Raw genomic sequence first — 17,749 nt, 5'->3', positions numbered from 1 at the left:
TGTGGTGAGAATGACATAGCTTTGGGTCAAGTGAAGAAGAGCCGGAGGGGCTTTGACTACAAGTTCAGTGTGGGTAGTGCTGCAGCTTTCAAGGAAGCTAATGTGTCCACTGATAGATAAGGAGCATTTGAGTGTCCAAGCAAAAAAAAAAAAAATTGCTCTGTTTCAAATTCTGTTCTTTTAAAAGAGACAATGGCAAGTGTGAGCAGGAACAGAGAAACGTACCCAGAAAACCGTGTTGTATGAGAAATGCTGCTGCTGCTTACCATGGAGGTGTGAGCTCTGCCTTCTGATTTCTAGTGTTTGGAAGCCTGTCATTTGGAAGCCAGTACATTGTACAGAATGAGCACTCAATTTATTGGACAGAAGAGGAATCAGCTTCTGTAGGGTATATCTATAAGACAGCCATAATGTACACCTACAGTGTAGAAAAAGGAGCTAAAGAAGGAAAACCAGTTAGTCCAAGATACCAAAAGGCAGATTTTAGATCCACGTCAAGAAATTTTTTAACTTCAGAAGGGTCACAAGCTAACAGGGGAGGCTGAGGTGTCCACAATAACTATAACCAGGCTAAGTGCCGTAGAATAACCATTCTTAGGTGCAGGGAAGGGAGAGAATCCTTTTCTGTAGGGAATCAGGAAAGACCTAAAGGGGAGGGAGGGTATAAGTCAGGCCTTGAAGGCAGTTAGGACTTGGACATCCTGAAAGTGTGGTTTTAGGAGTAAATGAGGGGAAGTCAGGAGCACTTGAGGGCAATGAACCACACAAAGCAAGGGCACGAAAGCAAGGAATGTCTGGATTTTCTGTGAAGGAATGTAGTACAATGCAGCTTACTTGAAAGGTGAGAGTCCATGGATTCTCCTGGGATTTGTTTTGAAGGTTATTCAGAACAGGAGCCCTAAATTCAGTCCACTCAATGTGAGATTATCATATGATTCAACTGAATATATTTTTGACACTGTGTCATGTGTGTTGATCAGAATTTTATGGGAATTAAAATTTCAATTTCACATAACTTTTTCAGAGCCTATCTCTTTCTTAAACCCCTGCAGGCCCACCTGCAGATAAACTGATAAGCTAAACCAACAAGATTTGTTCCTGTCTCCCTGAACCAGATGTGATTGTGCTAGTTTTTGTGGATTAGAGGAGTGCTTTTCAAACTATAATGTGCATGGGTCCGTGGACCACACTTTGAATAGCAAGGGTTTAGAGTGTATTTTATGGCCACCTTTTCCACTGTGAAGTTTGGCACAAGACATCTTAGCAAAACCTTGGAAGGCAGATACAGTTCCTGTGTCAATAATGACTTAAACTGGGCAAGGAGAACTGTTTACTCGTGGTGTATTGGTCTATTATTGCGCATCCATATATCTTCCCCTGGAACAAAATTTTACTTCCTATACAAAGAATTTGTACCACTTCAGAAACCCTTCAAAGTGGGTAATGTTTACCCTTGAATCATTTTATCTTAATTTGTTCATAATATCTGCCTTTCCAGATGATATTTGATCTGTAATCACTTTGCAAGGAGAGCATTTTCTTTTGTTTCTAGATTAACTCAACCTAATACAATTACGAGGATTAAGTTATACTATAAACTTTACAGTAGGAAAGTTTTGCAAGCGTTTATCTAATATATAGGGAAATATTTTTAGTTGGAATCTCTGAATTAAATGGTTTGGGTTTTTTTTTAATGATTTTGGTGAAATGATCGAAAAATATTGTTTTAGATACTCACAGGAAAGCCACAGTTACACCATTAGAAATTAACTTATTTGGATCTGGAAGGTTTTTCAGTTTTTAGGAGGTTCTTCATATATTGCAACTATTCCTATCAACATTTTATGAGTTTCAACTAATGAGAAGAGATTAATTATTAGCCAACTATGAGCCAATTCCTATAGGATTAGAACATAGGATAGGGCCAGCTTTGAGGGTAGGGTTGTGTGTACATAAGGGAAGGTGAGGCTAGAATGTAGGGAAAGAGATTCTTAGGCACCAGTGATAAAATTTGCTTACATCATAATTATGCTATTTTTACTGGAAGTCTGATATGTTCCTTAACTTGGCTTTAACATCTAGGTGGCACCCCTGTCTATTTTGTTTTCATTTTCAGCATAACAGCTTTCCTCTACTTTTTCTACAAGACTTGGGCCACTGATCCAGGCTTCACTAAGGCTTCTGAAGAAGAAAAGAAAATGGTGAGTTTTTTTTGTAATATTACTGACTTTTTTTTAAAATAGGAGGGCATGTAAACTACAGAAGGTCACAGCCATGTTGGTTTTTGCCAGGGCTGCATCTCCAGTGCCTGGCACCTAATAGATGTGACATGAATGTTGATTAAATCAGCAAAATGAGATTTCTCCGCTGTCATGCTTATTTATATGAAAGTTTAAAAAATATTTTTATTTTCTATTACAGTAATATCCTACCAAGGCTTTTTCAGATACAATTTCCATCAGTAGATATAAGCTCCTACTTCTTTGTAATAATACTTACATAATGATTTTTTAGCTTAAGTTCCCCCATCAAACACATGGAGGGTATCTAGGCAGGGGCTAAGGGGAGTCCTTCTCCTTACTGGCTAAAGAGATGCCCCTTCTTTTCCTCGGACGTGAGGAAGACGTCAGATGATACGGTGTGTCTTCCATTGCTCGTGAACATTTAGAATTTGGGGAGGCTCTGTTGTCTTCTTTGTTACTTAAAGCTAATGTTACTGAAAGGCTGTGCCTTTGGTGCTTATAACCGTTAGTTCTGATGTATACAGGTGTTTTTTGTTTCCTCTTTATGAGTGTATATGTGTGTATTTATTTTTCTCTAGCAGATTAGGGCTGGGAGATTGTTGCCATTCATGGCGGGAAGTAGGGGTGTAGTTTCTGTACATTCTAATTTATTGGCTATGGTTGAAAATGCAACCTTGAAAAGTCACATATTTCAAGCACAGAATTATAAGATGGCAAGCCTTCCTAATTGCTTTTCTAGCTACCTCAGTTTGGAGAGAGCTGTGAGAATGGTATATAACCAGGCATCATCCATTCCCCAGTAAAACGTAAGCATTAAGTTCACACTTGATGTCTTTCAGAATATCATCACTCTCGCAGAGACCGGCTCTCTGGACTTTAGAACATTTTGTACATCATGTCTTGTGAGTGAGTCTTTTCTTTATAATTTGTTTTTCCCATAGTAAAAGCAGATTCTTGGTTACATCGCGTATGTAAGCATTTGTCAAATCTTCATGGTATCTTTATACACCTTTCTTTTTACCAGGTGTAAAATTTGTTTGTTTAATTTTTGCATTACTGTCAACAATTTTCTGCCTTGAATATATGGGAGAATGATGTTTATAATCTCTTGAAATTGCCTGTGGTTAATGTCTTTGTTTTATTTGCTTTGTCCTGCCATGAAGCATATATTAGAACTAACTTGGAGTTGGAGGTTCATGAGGACCCTAGAAACCACTTATTGAAACCTTTAATTTAGCAACTGAGGATTCATAGCCTAAAGGGAAGAAATAACTTTCCCCAGATTATTGGCAGAGCCAGAAATGTAACTTGGGTTCCCTTTTCCTTGGTGCAGTTCTCATTCTGCTCTGAGGTGCTGCCTCATTTCCCTCAGTCAGTGTCAGTAGGCTCTGGAATTCAGATCCACTTTAGTGTTGGTCTCATTAAAAGATACATGTGAAAGAAAACAGTAATAAGGCATTCCAGAGCCTCTATGTGAACTGATGCTCTATTTAGGATTATTTGTGCCAGTGCCTTTACGATTTAGGAATAAGATTTTGCTTGTGATTTGTTACCACTTTGAGACTCTGATTTTTGCTTGGATTTCTCTTAATTACCCCCTTAGATCAGGAAGCCGTTAAGGTCACTCCATTGCCATGTGTGTAACTCCTGTGTGGCTCGATACGATCAACACTGCCTGTGGACTGGACGGTGCATTGGTGAGAGAGTCAAGTTTTCATTGGCCATTTTGAAGTTTAGCTATATTTAGTTATGGGTGTGACTCAGAAAAAGTGGAAAGACATTTTAAGGGGTCCATTCTGTAGCTCTTCCTTGCCAGAGAATTATCTCTGTTGTTTTACACTTTGGGAAAACTGACTGTTGATGTTGATAATAATAATTAATGTCATTTGTTTAGTATTTTAGCATTTATAAAGCACCTTCACATATAATATCCTGTTTGATCATCAGAGGTTGGTATTCTCTCCATTTTAGAGTTGTAAATATATAAAACGTCAGATTATTTGCTTGAGGTCACTTTAGTAGCATCAGTCTTCCAAATAGCAAGTTCTTTCTGTATTTTGTGTCTTGTCCCTCATTCACCTTCTCTAATTGCCTCCAAGGCTCAGGTAGGAGCTAGAATCAGAGACAGCAGAGCTGGGGATTGCCTTCTGCCCAGGGAATATTCTTTGTCCTGATCTGCAGCCCTGGGTTTGCTCTGACCCGTCACAGTAAAGCTGGGGCTTTATTATGAGGAACTTCAGAGGAACTATGTCATGGGTCTTCAGGAGAGAATGTGCTTTTATAATCCCGATGAACAAAAGGTTTCATCAGCTCAGACAGGTTTCCTCAGTGCATTCTGATGTTCTCTACTGTTCCTAGAGGACAGGTGAAGAGATCATTCCTGGGCCCCCAGGCTTCATGGACCCCATCCCACCGTAAAGATGAGATGATTGGTGTCATAACAGGCAGCCTTGAATGGCAGTGGAGAAACAATAGTATGAGACCACACACTTCTCTTACACTGCATTTACATGGTGTCTTCACATGCATCATCCGCTTTGGTTGCCACAGGCCTGTGAAGTAGAAGGGATTTTGTCCCCCTGTGACAAATAAGAACACTGAATCAGAGAAATTGACATACCTGTAGTCACACAGCTTGTCATTCGTAAATCTGGGTCTCCTGAGTCCAGTTGCTTCTTCTGCTGGGCTTTGCTACCTCGGGAGAAAGTGGGAACATGATGGTAGCTGAGGAGCTTTTGTGTCATTAGCATCAAAGTGCTGTCATCTCCGGCATCAAGAGTGTGGCACATACCACAGGGGGCATGGCTCACCCCTTCTTTGCTTCCGTAGACCTTTCCCAGGCTGCAGGTTGCCCCTCTTTGCTGTGTCCAGTCTCCTGCAACATATCTGTTTAGTGCTGCCCCTCAGATTCATTTTGTCTGTTCCTGAGACCAAGTCAATCCTTGATGTCCAGAAGTTTTACTTACATAAACTTGTTACATGGAAGGAAGGAAGAGACAGTGTATGATTTGCCCAAAATCCTGCCCACTCCCCTCCCTCCAGCACTGTATAGGCCATCCTAGAGCCATATGTGCTTAGTAAACTTTGTTCTGTCCAGAAGAAGTGTCTTCTTTTAGGAAGTTGGTGAATAACTAGTAGTTTAGTTAACATGGACAGCTGAGCATGACATATCAGAGCTGTCTGGCTTTGGTTTAGTTGTGTTTAAAAGCAAAGCATTGGTTTATTTCTTTTTTACTTTGGTGGAGATTTTTGACAGGGAAGTGGTTAATAAGGTCTTAATCTGGAAAATTGTTGTAAGAAAGTATTAAATATGTTGTTTTTCTTTTTGATATAGGTTTTGGCAACCATCACTATTACATATTCTTCCTATTTTTCCTTTCCGTTGTGTGTGACTGGATTATATATGAATCTTTCATCTGTAAGTATACATTTTTCTTATAGCAAGTTTATGCACCCACACTCACACATACTTTTTCTTGTAAACCCTTATATGTCACGTATTGGCTGGGTGACTATAAACCATGCCTAATAAAAATGAAATGGATGCCTGTAAGACTTTCTCAGCATTGGAAAGCTGCAGGAAATGCTAGAAGAGGTTAGTTGTCAGTACTTCAGAAGAGATTGTACTCTAAAGTGACCTTGATAAATTTGAGAATTGGTCAAAAATAGAGATTTGTTTAAGGTAAGTGCAGATTTATCCCCCATTTTACTTTGGAATGAGTAAAAATCAGTTGCTCAAGTATAAAGCAATGGAAGTGATAAGTAAATAAAATAGGGGTAAAAAATGGTAGTAGAGAGGTTGAGGGAGGAGGGAGGTGGTCACAGTAATTAAGGAACAAAACTCAGAAAGCTCGTGCCATTTAACAAATATCAAGTCACAGCTCAAGACCTGATGGGAAAACTAGAACAATTATTCAAAGGTTGGAAATAGTAACTTGGAAGAAAACATTAGATACTTATTCTGTATCCCTGAGAAAGGAAACTGACTGCTCAGTAGCAGTGTGAAAGGGCGCTGAGGAATCTCATGTACGAAGTGACACTGAGCTATTCCAAGGTGATCGACTAAGAACAGGGTTTAAATTGAAGCAGGAAGGATTTTGGTTAGCTCTGAAGAATTGCATGACTTTGCTTTTCAAACCTTGGACTAGGTTACCTAACTGGAAAAACTTACACTGCTCGTAGTTTATTTTGACTTTATTTAACTGCTCATTATTTATGTATTAAAGTTTTAGAAGAATTGTATTCTAGAGGCAGAGGCTTCACTACTAATCCGTTTCCATCCACCCTCCTGTTATGCTCAAGTCTTAAATTTTGCCAGTAGAACACTAATCTGTTGCTTGAACTAAAATCTGGAATGATTCAGAAAGACGTCAAAAGTTTTTTAGTACATTTTTTCTTTTCCCTTTAGCATCCCAAACCCTACTGCTCCTTAAACACCCATCTCCGCCCAGCCCCTCACCCACCGACTTTTCTCTAGTTTAAATTTTGTTTAGTTTTTGGAAGATAATTCCTCTGGTGCTGTCCCCTAACCTCCCAGTTACCCTCCCCAGAAAAATCCAGTATTACAAGTTTTGTTTAGGGTTTCATTTTTAGAGATTGTTAATTAATATTTAGGAAATGGTCTATTTTTAGCCCTTCCAAAGACATGGAGAGGGCCTCAGTTACCTTGTCAGCCCCTTTCCCACCAGATACCTTAGGTGTCTCCAATCACTAGGGAAAGCTTTTGTAGCTCAGTGCAAATGCCACTATCTCCAGTGGACCTGAGTCAGAAGGTTGTGATCCCTGATCTCAGTTCTTGTCAAAGGCCATCAGTGTTCCTGAGCATTGGAATTTTAAAACCTCTTAGGTTATGTCCTGTAGTAAGAAATAAAAGATTTTTTGACAATGCTTTTTTCTGTTGAAAGAGCTGCCCTTTTAAGGCCAGACAATAAAGCATATTCCTGGAAAACCCTTTTAAGCTGGCTCAGGGACCCACTTGTCCCTTGGACTTGATCTTCAGGGAGAGGAGCCAGATTTTACACCACTCTTGTCTCTCCCCATTCTCTCTCTTCGCTAAAAATAGTCACCTTTGTTTGTTGTCTATGTCCAGCATAAGACTGTATTGATAAGGACAGAAGTAATTTTCCATCACATTCATTCTTTCCAAGTTGCATACATTTGTTCTTCCCTCCTCTTTGCCTTTATTCTCTGACTCTCAACCAATTTTTACATTATGTTTTGTTTCTTAGAAACAGTCCCGCTGTACATTCACTTACAACTGTATAGACTAGCTGAACATATTTTGTTACTTTTATCCCATTATATTCTGACAGTATTTCTTTACACTGAATGAGGACATCATGTCATTTATCATTATTTCACAGATAGGAAAAAGGAACTTTTGCCCCATTTTCCTAAAGAGAGGCTGTGCTGTCATACCACCTTCTTTGTTTATCATGAATGCTCCTGGTGCTAGAATGGTGCTGTACACCCGCCTCCCTGTGTGATACAGTTCCAGCTACTCTGGCTCCGTGCAGCCTCCATCCATTTTCCTCTTTTGTGAGGTCTGTTTTCAGGATAGGCAGTAAGTAACTCAAAGTGTCAGCATCCTGCAAGTTACAGGGAGAAAGATTTTTGGATCATTGTTAGAAAAAACATGGTAACTTTCAGAGCTATTTACCAAGATGAAAATGACCTGGAGCGATATCATTAGCCAATGACTACCTGATAAGAATGTATTATTAATACATATTAAGTGTTATATTGCATAAGAGAGTATATGTGGCCATTTGCAGCCCTATCTTTGATAAATCTGAAATCAGTCCTATGAAAATTTCAGTTTCAGAGTCATGCTGTGTTATCAAAAAAATTCTCAGAAAGGAGCAGTAGAAATCCATAAGCTGAAAGTAGATATTCTTTCCCCCTCAGCAGCTGTTTTCTCTGCCTGCTGTTGGAAATTATATTCTTTTTTTGTCATATCAGGTACATGGAATGCATCTTTCTTTGCTGTCCTAGTGAGAAGCTCTAAAGAGAGTGTAACTTCCCTTAACTTTTTTTTACCTTAATTGTTACTCTATGATGATTGCCCTTAGATTGCTTCTGGTATATATTCATGAGAAATGGTTGATGAGACTCAAAAAGTTAAAAAAAAAAAAAGATTTTTAGGGCTTAAATGGACAGACAATTGGTAGTAAAGTTATAGACTCATTTTCTTCCTGTCCCAAGAGCTCTTAAGTGCTACTTTGGGAAAGTGTCTAAAACTACTTACCAAATTATCAGAGACGTTTATTAAACCTCAAGGTGCAAATCTATGCAATTCTGATTTCAAGAATAATTTGTCCTTTATGAATGGCCATGATACCTATTTAAATTCATTGATTTTACTTAACCTTGAAAACTTGTCCCCTTATTTCTGCTGCTTCCTACCTGTATTCTCCTTACTGCTGCTCTTGGCTGCATGAGTTATGGGGTCAGTATCATGAAGGCCATAGTGAAGGCCTCACTGTTGATTGGTATATAAGTAGATATTCCTGGGGAGAAACTGAGCTGAGACCATATGAATCGTGTTCTCTATCTTTTTCTTAGGGGTGTCTTGTCTCATGAGTTCCCTCACCTGGCTTTTTTCCCGCTGTGGGATTAATTACGATACCAATGCAGATGTACACTCAATAACTGTAAATGTTGTTAGGTCGTGTTCCAATGGTATCTAGGTGCTAATAGGATATGTTGTGCCCACAGCAATGGCCTGTTGATCTGAACCCTTGATAAAGGTTTATATTCAGTTCTGTAATTGACCCGTAAGTTGCCGTAACATGGATAAGATAATTTTCTAGGACAAATATTTATTAAATAAATAATCACTCTCAGTTACCAAGTTCTTGAACAATTAACTTATGGCAAGTGCATTTTATGCTGAATATGCTGATTTTAGTGATGGTTTTATGGGCGTTTTTTGCTTTTATTACTTCATTGCCAACTACCAGCACGATATTATCATAGCCTTAACAGATGCCTTTTTTTGTTTAAATCTTTGTTGAGCTAGCATTTGAAAGATAAAATCTTAAAGTTGAGTTCTGACCTATGCCATCATGTCTTACTTTCTCTATTTCCTAAATAGAACTGCAGTGGTTTTAATCTTTGTGAAGAATGATCACTGGTTTGCTGCCTTTTTAAATAATGGGTTCCTTTTTTGTGAATTCACAGATTGGTCAAATCATTGTGCTACGACATTCAAAGAAGATGGACTGTGGACCTACCTCAATCAGATTGTGGCTTGTTCCCCTTGGGTCTTATATATCTTCATGTTGGCAAGTTTCCATTTCTCATGGTCAACATTTTTATTAATAAATCAGCTCTTTCAGGTATTTATTTCTTTTGTTCCAATGCCTTTGAGTAAAATTTCTAATAACCCAGAGTGAGGTAGAAAGACTTGAATTTCAGATCAGAAGACTTAGATTCAGATTCCACCTTTGTCACTTTGTGGGTCTAGGCATGTCATTTGACTCCTGAATTGCAGTTTCCTTGTCTATAAAATGGGGATAGTAATGCCTATCTACTCTCACAGGATGGTTTAAAGTTTAGAATAATAAGTTGTTGGTGTAGGAGTTATCTAATCTAACCACCTTATTTCATAGATAGAGGTACAGAGAGGTGAATTGAGTTGCTCAGGGTCACCCAGTGAATGGCAAAAATGAGAGCTGGAAACTTAGGTCTTCTGACAGTCCATTCAAGGGCTTTTTCCATCATACAATAAAGTTATATGGTGTGTGAAAGCATGGTATAAACTGTAAACAATTGTGCAAATGTGAGATGATTATGTTCCCTCACTTTTTCCAGCCCTGTTTGTTATCCTTATTATTATGCAGTACATAAGTAGATAGAAGTGGGGAAGGAAGGAAAGATACATCACTAACCAATGGACATGGTAATTACACTTGCAGAGAAGGTCATGACCATTAGAAAGTTCACACTCCAGGCGGTAGCCTCCACCTTCAGTTTTCTCTGAAGCTTCTATCCCTTCCCTGCTGCCTGCCTGCCTGCCTTTATGAGCATAACCTAATTCTCATTGTTGCTATGGCCTGCCTTCATAGAATGGACAGCCATGATCAGTATGAGCCAATTACCGCCAGACCTCTGATAATTAGAACATTACTCGACAAAAGCACAATGTATTCCATTTTCATGGGCAAGTAACCAATTCTGCAATAATAATACAAAAATAAAGTAAGAAAAAGGAAAAAACTTCTAAGGAAAGGAATTAATTAATAATACTGACTGAACTGCGGTTTCTAAATATTCATCCTTATCTCCTATTCGATATCTACAGACTCAGACAGTAAGAATGGATGTTAGTATCAGTCATTAATAATATTAATTATGATCATCTATAATATCTAATGTTTATACATGCTTTACATATTCCAAATCACCTTCCCATCTATTGCTTCACAAACGCTTGAGATTCAGACTGTGCCAAAATAGTGTTTCCATTTTATGGATGAGAAAACTATGCCTAAGAGATACTGAGTTCTTGTTTATGGTCATAAGGCTCAGTAGGAGGTGGAGTTAGAAGTAGAATCTAAGATTTGAGACATCAATTCTAATTCTTTTTCTTCTTTCCTGGACTCTTAGAACAAGTTATTTGAGACTAAAATATCCTTAATTTTTAGTATATATGTCTATACTCTCTAAGGCAGAAAAGTGGACTCAAAGTTTTGGAGAGTTTCTAAATATAAGAATTGAAAGTAAAGTCAAATAAAATCCAGTTATTTGAAGACTTTTATTTCCTGAGTGTGTAGATGAGTCACTTTGACTGTAGACTGCTGACAAGGACCCTGGGTTTTATTCTCACACTGACTGAGGTGTCTGTCCCAGTTCTGCCGGTTTCTAAGCTGTGCAGCCTTGGACCAGTTAGTATCTCTATCAGCCTCTGCACTGAATATTTTAAATACATTATCTCAGATCCGTAGACAATCTGATGAGGATGCCTGGATAATCTCTGATTTGCATATAAGGAACCTGATGTTTGGTTGTTTTGAGAATTAGATGAGATATCTCAGTGAATAATATGGGTTCTAATCATTTGGGAGTTGTTTAAGTTACCTTAAGTATTACCCTACCACAAATTTATGGATTTAAATGTTCTTCACTTCAGATTAACTCTTTTATTTGGTGCTTTTCAAAGACACACTAAGAAACATACACAGGTTAAGATAATTACGCTAATACTGATGTTATATTGTTTTATTCATCTGAAAGTTGAATACTGAATGTGTTGAGAATCTAAATATGACCATAAGCCATGGCTGAAGCAATCATTTCATGACTCTAAGTCAATGCACTGTGCTTTCTTGAAGGTTAGTAATAATCAGACAATCAAAAAAAAAATGCCCAGTGACTAAGATACACATAGGGTAGTCTAGTTTAGAGCTGCTGAATCCTTGCCCTCACCATGATCCTTGGTTGGAAGGCTGGGTGATGTCGTCTTTGAGGGAGAACTGAATGTTTGCCAGTGTCCTGTGGTGCACTGCTAAGAGTGATGGAGCCTCAACATAGTGGTATTTTTCATGTAGCTTCCAATCTTCTTTTTCAGATTGCTTTTCTGGGCCTGACCTCCCATGAGAAGACCAGCCTGCTGAAGCAGAGCAGGCATATGAAACAGACGCTGTCCCTCAGGAGGACGCCATACAAGTAAGTGAGACCTACTCTGCCCTCTGGGTCTGTGGAAGGTGCTGGCCTAGCCGTGGGTTTCCCAACCTAAGGTCACCACCTATGACTATGCTGCCGTCCTCTAACTGGCCATCTGGTAGAGTTGAACCTCTTCTTTCTTGGACGCCTCAGTGACAGGAGATGAGTGATAAGGTCATGAGCCCCAAGGTGGTAAGAATTTGGGATTTAGTCTCCTGGACTCAGCACAAACAGTAAGTGACTTTGAAGTTTTGCCAGAGTGGGGAATCTCTTCACTCAAGCCACATGGTCACAAGACTGCATATTGCTGGCATGAAGTCAGTGTGAGATAACGAAGCACGTGGCTGAGAGAGCCGGCCACAGAACTCTCTGTAGAAAGCGTTCTGTTATGAGCTTTGCCAGGATTTTCAGCCTGGCTTTCTACTACAAGTAATTCTTACAGCTCTGTGTTTAAATGTGCCCACCAATGTCAGGGAAAAGCTAGTTTTTCAGGTTTGGGATGTGTTCTCCCCAGAGCATTGGTTGTATAAATCCTGTCCTCAGTTGAAAATGAGGGTATTTGTAGGAAGGCCATCATCTTATGCTACAAACGATCAGGCTTTGAAGCTTATCTCCCTGTCATATTTATCGGGATCCAGAGGCCAGGAGTGCTGCAGAGGTGACCTGGAGTCCTCTAGGGATTTGAAGGCTCACCGCATATCTCACGAGCAGTCTATTTTAAAGCACACTCATGGTGCAAGATGAAACTGTTAGGCTGTTGGACAAGGGAATCAGAGCCTGGAATATGACTATGATGTGTTTAGAGGAGAGAAACTGACTTAATTGGGAAGAGACAGCCAAAGTGCTGAAGAGTAGAGAGTAATGTTAAGCTTGTGACATTGTTTCAAACTGGCAGTCATCATGAAGTCCCTTTCTCAGTGATTTAACCAGAAAAATATTTACTCCACCGAAGTATGGACGTCTTTGTGATAGAGGTGGAATTTTAAGCTGAGCCTTGAGAGATGTGGTGCGGGGCATGATGAGGAAGGAGGGAAGGGCATTCCAAGCCCTAGAGAAGAGTCTGAATAAAGGGCTAGCGGTGAGAGAGCTGGGGCATGTAGGGAAGTTGCTGAGTAACGGCAATATTACTGGAGGAACTAAAGGTAAAGCCTTGGAGCCACTTTGAATCTAGCTTCTAAATTCTGCTCAAGCCAAAGACTGGTCTTACTTGTCTTCCCGTAAGTTATTTTCACCTACTGGCTAGCACTTGCGCTGGGCCCTGTCAATCCCCAAGGTGCCTCCCTGCCTCCACCCCATCAATTTCATGTGGTCCGCCTTCTTCCTAGGAAGCTGCCTTCTGAGCAGCCTTGGTACTTTCCTGCCCACTCAATAAACAGCGGCAGCGGCGCAATCATCTGTCCACACAGCTGTGTTCTGATGTGTTTCAGGCGTGGGATTAGGCACTTGAAAGATGGGGCATATGCATAAAAATAAATATTCATTGTAGATGGAATAGATGATAGTATTCAGGAATTCAGTGGAGGAAAAAATGATGGTGAAGACATGTAGTCAGGAAGGCTCCAGAGGGGGAGTGGGCCCATACCTGGGCCTTGAGAACTGGTTGGACTTAAAGGAAGAGTAGGGGTGTGTGGGTTCCAGGGTAGAAGACTAGCCCCACTGGTTGTGATCGTGGGAAAAATAAAGCCAGGGTAGCTGTAACAAAAGGTCTATATAGATGAGTTCAAAGAGCCAACACCTGAGGAGTCCTGAGGCTTTATTGTGTAGGGCTGTTAATACAAAGGTAAGGAATTTGAATTTGAGCTTCTGGACAGAGGAATGTTTTTAAAGGAGTTTGATTGGGAGATGAGGGGCTATGAATATACAGGTTTTTGGAGGACCTGACTCCTTCAGTATATAAGATGAAGAAATTGAGCTAGAGACATTTAGAGGGTTTCTTAGAAAATTTAGAAGAATCCTGTCTTGTTGATACCAGTTTTTCTGGCCTGTCTAGCCTTTGAGATACTCAAAGTCTGAATTGGAGCAGTGAGAATGGAAAGAAAGAAGCTTAATGATGGCAGTGACTGTTCTAGTGAGTGGGGACCCAAAATGGACTTAAGTCACTGGACAGAAGCCAGGGAATCTCAAAATAGAGATTTAGGTCCAGAAATGGAACTCAGCTTCAGTCTTAAGGGCCATGAATTCAAGGAAATGTCTGATTTGCCTATTCCTGCAGGATCTTCAAAGGATGTACATTGTAAATTCTCAGTGAATGATTATGGTTTGAATGAATGTTTGTCAAATGTTAATAGGAAACGTAGTAAGACGTGTTCTCTTCCTTTCTTGGCAGCCTTGGGTTCACACAGAACCTTGCAGATTTCTTTCGGTGTGGCTGCTTTGGCTTGGTCAAACCCTGTGCAGTAGACTGGACGTCACAGTACACCATGGTCTTTCACCCAGCTAAGGAGAAAGTTCTTCGCTCAGTATGAAGAAGACAGCCCAAAACTCTCACTCTGATTTGTTTGTGTTTGTGTTGATGTGTCTGTGGTCTGCAAGTGAAGATTAAGAATTCACCTAAGCCCAAAGGAAAACACAGGTGGTTTTTAAAGCCATTTGGTAAAAACAGAAGTTCTTGAGAAAGACATTACACTTTTTCAGATTTAGCAAGATGGACTGTTCCTAAACAATCTTCTTGGCAGACATCTAAAAATAAACATTTTTCACAAGAAAACGCAAGTTCCCCCTTTTTTTGGAGATAGTATTCACCAATTATGGAGAAAATATGGTTATTTTCAGATACTTTATTGGCTGTTTCAAAATAGTACTATTCTTTAAACTTGTAATTTTTGATAAATTATTTGTCTTTGTTTTATCTATAAATATGTAAAAAATATTTAAATAGATGTACCTGTTTTGCTTTCACACTTAATAAAAAAAATTTTTTTTTGTAGTTGAGACTAAGTTTCTGATACTTGACACTTCTAGAGTTTTAAAATGAGGAAAGGTGTATATAGGACATAAACATTCCCAGTTCCAGGAATGAGTTGAGATCACCATTAACACCAACAGCAAGATTTAATTTTCTTTTCCATCTTGCTTAGAAAATTGAACATAGGAAGTCTTAAAGATTAATTAGTATTTGTACTTAGTACCCTCAAAATATTACACTGGTGTGATTGTAATTGCTAATTTCCCTTGTTCTGGAGGAAATGCTAATTCCACTTGAACTTTTTCATGTGTGTGTGTGTGTGTGTGTGTGTGTGTGTGTGTATCATGTATATGTAATACATATATATGCCCCTGGACATGACGCCTTCCTGCTGAAAACCCTCCCTTAGGTTCCCATTGCTCTTGGGGTAAAAGCTACAGGCCCTGAAGGACAGAGCCTTGTTTTGTTTACCATCTTACTTTGGACCACTCGTCGTACTCTAACCACCTTTCAGTTTCACCTCTCAGTTCCTCAAAGATATGTTCTCCTTTTTTCTACAGAGCCTTTCAAATAAGGAAACTAAAGCCTAAAGAAGTTTATATCTTCTCCAATGTCACATGGATACTAAGTGGGGTACCCACTCTAGAGTCCCAGCCTTCTAGATACCGCCTGACATGTATGTGTTCAATAAATATTTGAATTAACTTTTTGAGTGAATGAAGGGTTTTAAAGCAGGACGCGATGTGCTCAGAATTGTGCTTGACAACCAATTCTCATCTGAGGGACAGAAGGACTTTTTCTGGCTATATTCTCTCTCTCCCTTCCTTTCCCACCAACCCCTACCAAGTAAATATTCTCAAATTGTGATCCATAGACCATTTAGATCAGAATCATAGGGATGGGCAGGGGCCTGGGACTCACTTACTTAAAATTGAAATTCCCAGAGCCTCTATCTTCCAGAACATCTAATTGATATGTAACATGAAAAGCACATTTCATTCATTTTAAAATTATTCCACAAATATTTATGGAGCACCAAGCTAGGTCTTGCAAGCCATAAAACATTTAATTGGGCATGCTAATCATAGAATTTACAGTCCAGAAGGGAAGCTAAGATAAATGAGACTATAATGTGTATGTAGAATGTAGAATGTAGAAAACACTGAAAGCCATGATGGGTACAAATAAAATATTGTTAGAGTTAAAAGTTGGGGAAAGCCTCAGGGGGTGTGATCAAGGAAGTATTTATGGCTGATAGGGCATTAGAAAGGGTTTTCAGTGATAACTTTGGAAATAGGGAGTTGGAAGTGAAAGGCATTCTCATGGAGAGAACTGTATGAGTGAAGACAGCAGGAGGAGAGAACTCTTAAGTGAAGACAACAGGAAAGTCTAAAGTATAGTCGGAACAATGACAGCCTGGGTCTATAGAATGTTTGAGGTGGGGAGCTTGGTCGATAAGTTGGAGAGGTGGATGAGAGCTAGATGACCAGGGGCCTGAACGTTAAGGAGCTGTAAGATTAAAGTGAGCAATAAAGAAATAAGCTATTTCTTTACTCTCTTGTCAGTAAAAGTTCTTGAAAACATTGTCAGTATCTCCAAGTCCTCTCTCCTGTCCTCCTTTTAACCCGTCTGTGGTCAGACAATCCCCCCTCCCCATCGCTCCATGTAAACCACTCTTGTCAAGAACACCAGCATCCTCCATGTTGCTATGTTCGGTGTCGGTTCCTGAGTCCTCATCTTACAGAACCTGCCGGCAACATCTGACAGGCAATCACGCCCACTTCCTTAATATACTTTCCTCACCTGGCCTCCAGGAGAGAGCACTCCTGAGTTTCCTCCTCATCTTGCTGGTTGCCCTTGAGAGCCGGACATCTCCATTGCTGTTTTTTGTCCCTACCATTTAATGTTGGAATGTCCCAGAAGCTAGTGCTTGATCTTCTTGCCCTTTATCTAAACTCACTTCCTCTTCCTTGATAATCTCATCCAGTTGCATGGTGACATACATGATCTGTGTGCCCAAACGCCCCAGAGTGTTAACTCCAGTTCAGACTTCGTACTCAGACTCCAGACTGTGTGTGTACTTAATGTGCTCACTTAAATGTCTAATAGACGCATTAAGTTTAACATGTCCAAATTGAAACTGAACTTCTGAATTCTACCCCAGCCACACCTGCACAAATAAAAAATTGATTTAAAAAATAGATAAAAGTAAGTGTATAATTTAAGAATAAGTAAATAAAAAATAAACAGCCCTGTTCTCTACCCTTTGTCTTGCCCATATCAGTTGATCAGAAACTCCATCCTTTCAGTTACTCAAGACCAAAACCTTAGAATCTTTTCTTGTAATTCTTTTTCTCATAATACCCCAGATTCATTTCTTTTGGGAAATCCTATTGGCTCTCTCCTCAAAATATATCCAGACTTGAATCCTTCTGGCCACCACTGCTGCTGTAGTCTCAAGTTACCATCACTTCTTGCCTGGATTACTGTGGCCCTCTCATGTGGTCTCCTTGCTTCCACCCTTGCCCCACTACAAGCAGCCAGCGTGATCCTTGTACAAGGCAGGTGGAATCCTGTCACTCCTTGGCTCAGGAACCCTCCAGTGGCTCTTCATTTCACCAGAGGAAGAGCCGAAGCCCTGACAGTGGCCTGCAGGCCCCTGTAGGATCTGACTTCTGCTTTCCCTCGTGCTGATCCCACACACATGCCAGGCTGCTTCTGCCTCAGGCCTTTCCCTGCCTGGACCGCTCTAACTCCAGAAATCCCCAGGGCCTTTCCTCCCAGCTTTCCTTCAGATGTCAGCTTCTCAGGGAGGCCTGCCCTCATCCACATTTTGAAAGTTGTAATATTCTTTTTTTGCCCTTTTCTTCCTTTTTACACTACATTTTTCCCATAGCACTTACTACCTTCTAACATACTGTACGATTTATTCAAT

The 17,749-nt window shown here is 39.8% G+C and overlaps 1 protein-coding gene across 2 annotated transcripts in view; it reads left to right on the top strand.

The window, feature by feature from the left end:
* ZDHHC13 (zinc finger DHHC-type palmitoyltransferase 13) overlaps window positions 1-14,616 on the top strand; it is a 47,200-nt gene extending 32,584 nt beyond the window's left edge. For both annotated transcript variants that reach the window (XM_032488878.1, XM_006195105.3), the window contains 7 exons: window positions 2,077-2,201; window positions 3,083-3,145; window positions 3,847-3,940; window positions 5,578-5,661; window positions 9,426-9,583; window positions 11,815-11,912; window positions 14,236-14,616. In XM_032488878.1, coding sequence (XP_032344769.1) covers window positions 2,077-2,201; window positions 3,083-3,145; window positions 3,847-3,940; window positions 5,578-5,661; window positions 9,426-9,583; window positions 11,815-11,912; window positions 14,236-14,374 — 761 coding nt within the window. In that variant the 3' untranslated portion in view covers window positions 14,375-14,616. The remainder of the gene's footprint in view (window positions 1-2,076; window positions 2,202-3,082; window positions 3,146-3,846; window positions 3,941-5,577; window positions 5,662-9,425; window positions 9,584-11,814; window positions 11,913-14,235) is intronic.
* The last annotated feature ends 3,133 nt before the right edge of the window (window positions 14,617-17,749 follow it).

Source organism: Camelus ferus, chromosome 10 (assembly GCF_009834535.1).
Source record: "Camelus ferus isolate YT-003-E chromosome 10, BCGSAC_Cfer_1.0, whole genome shotgun sequence".
NCBI lineage: Eukaryota > Metazoa > Chordata > Mammalia > Artiodactyla > Camelidae > Camelus > Camelus ferus.
The sequence above is the reverse complement of the archived record's forward strand: the minus strand, read 5'-3'. Positions and strand labels throughout refer to the sequence as shown.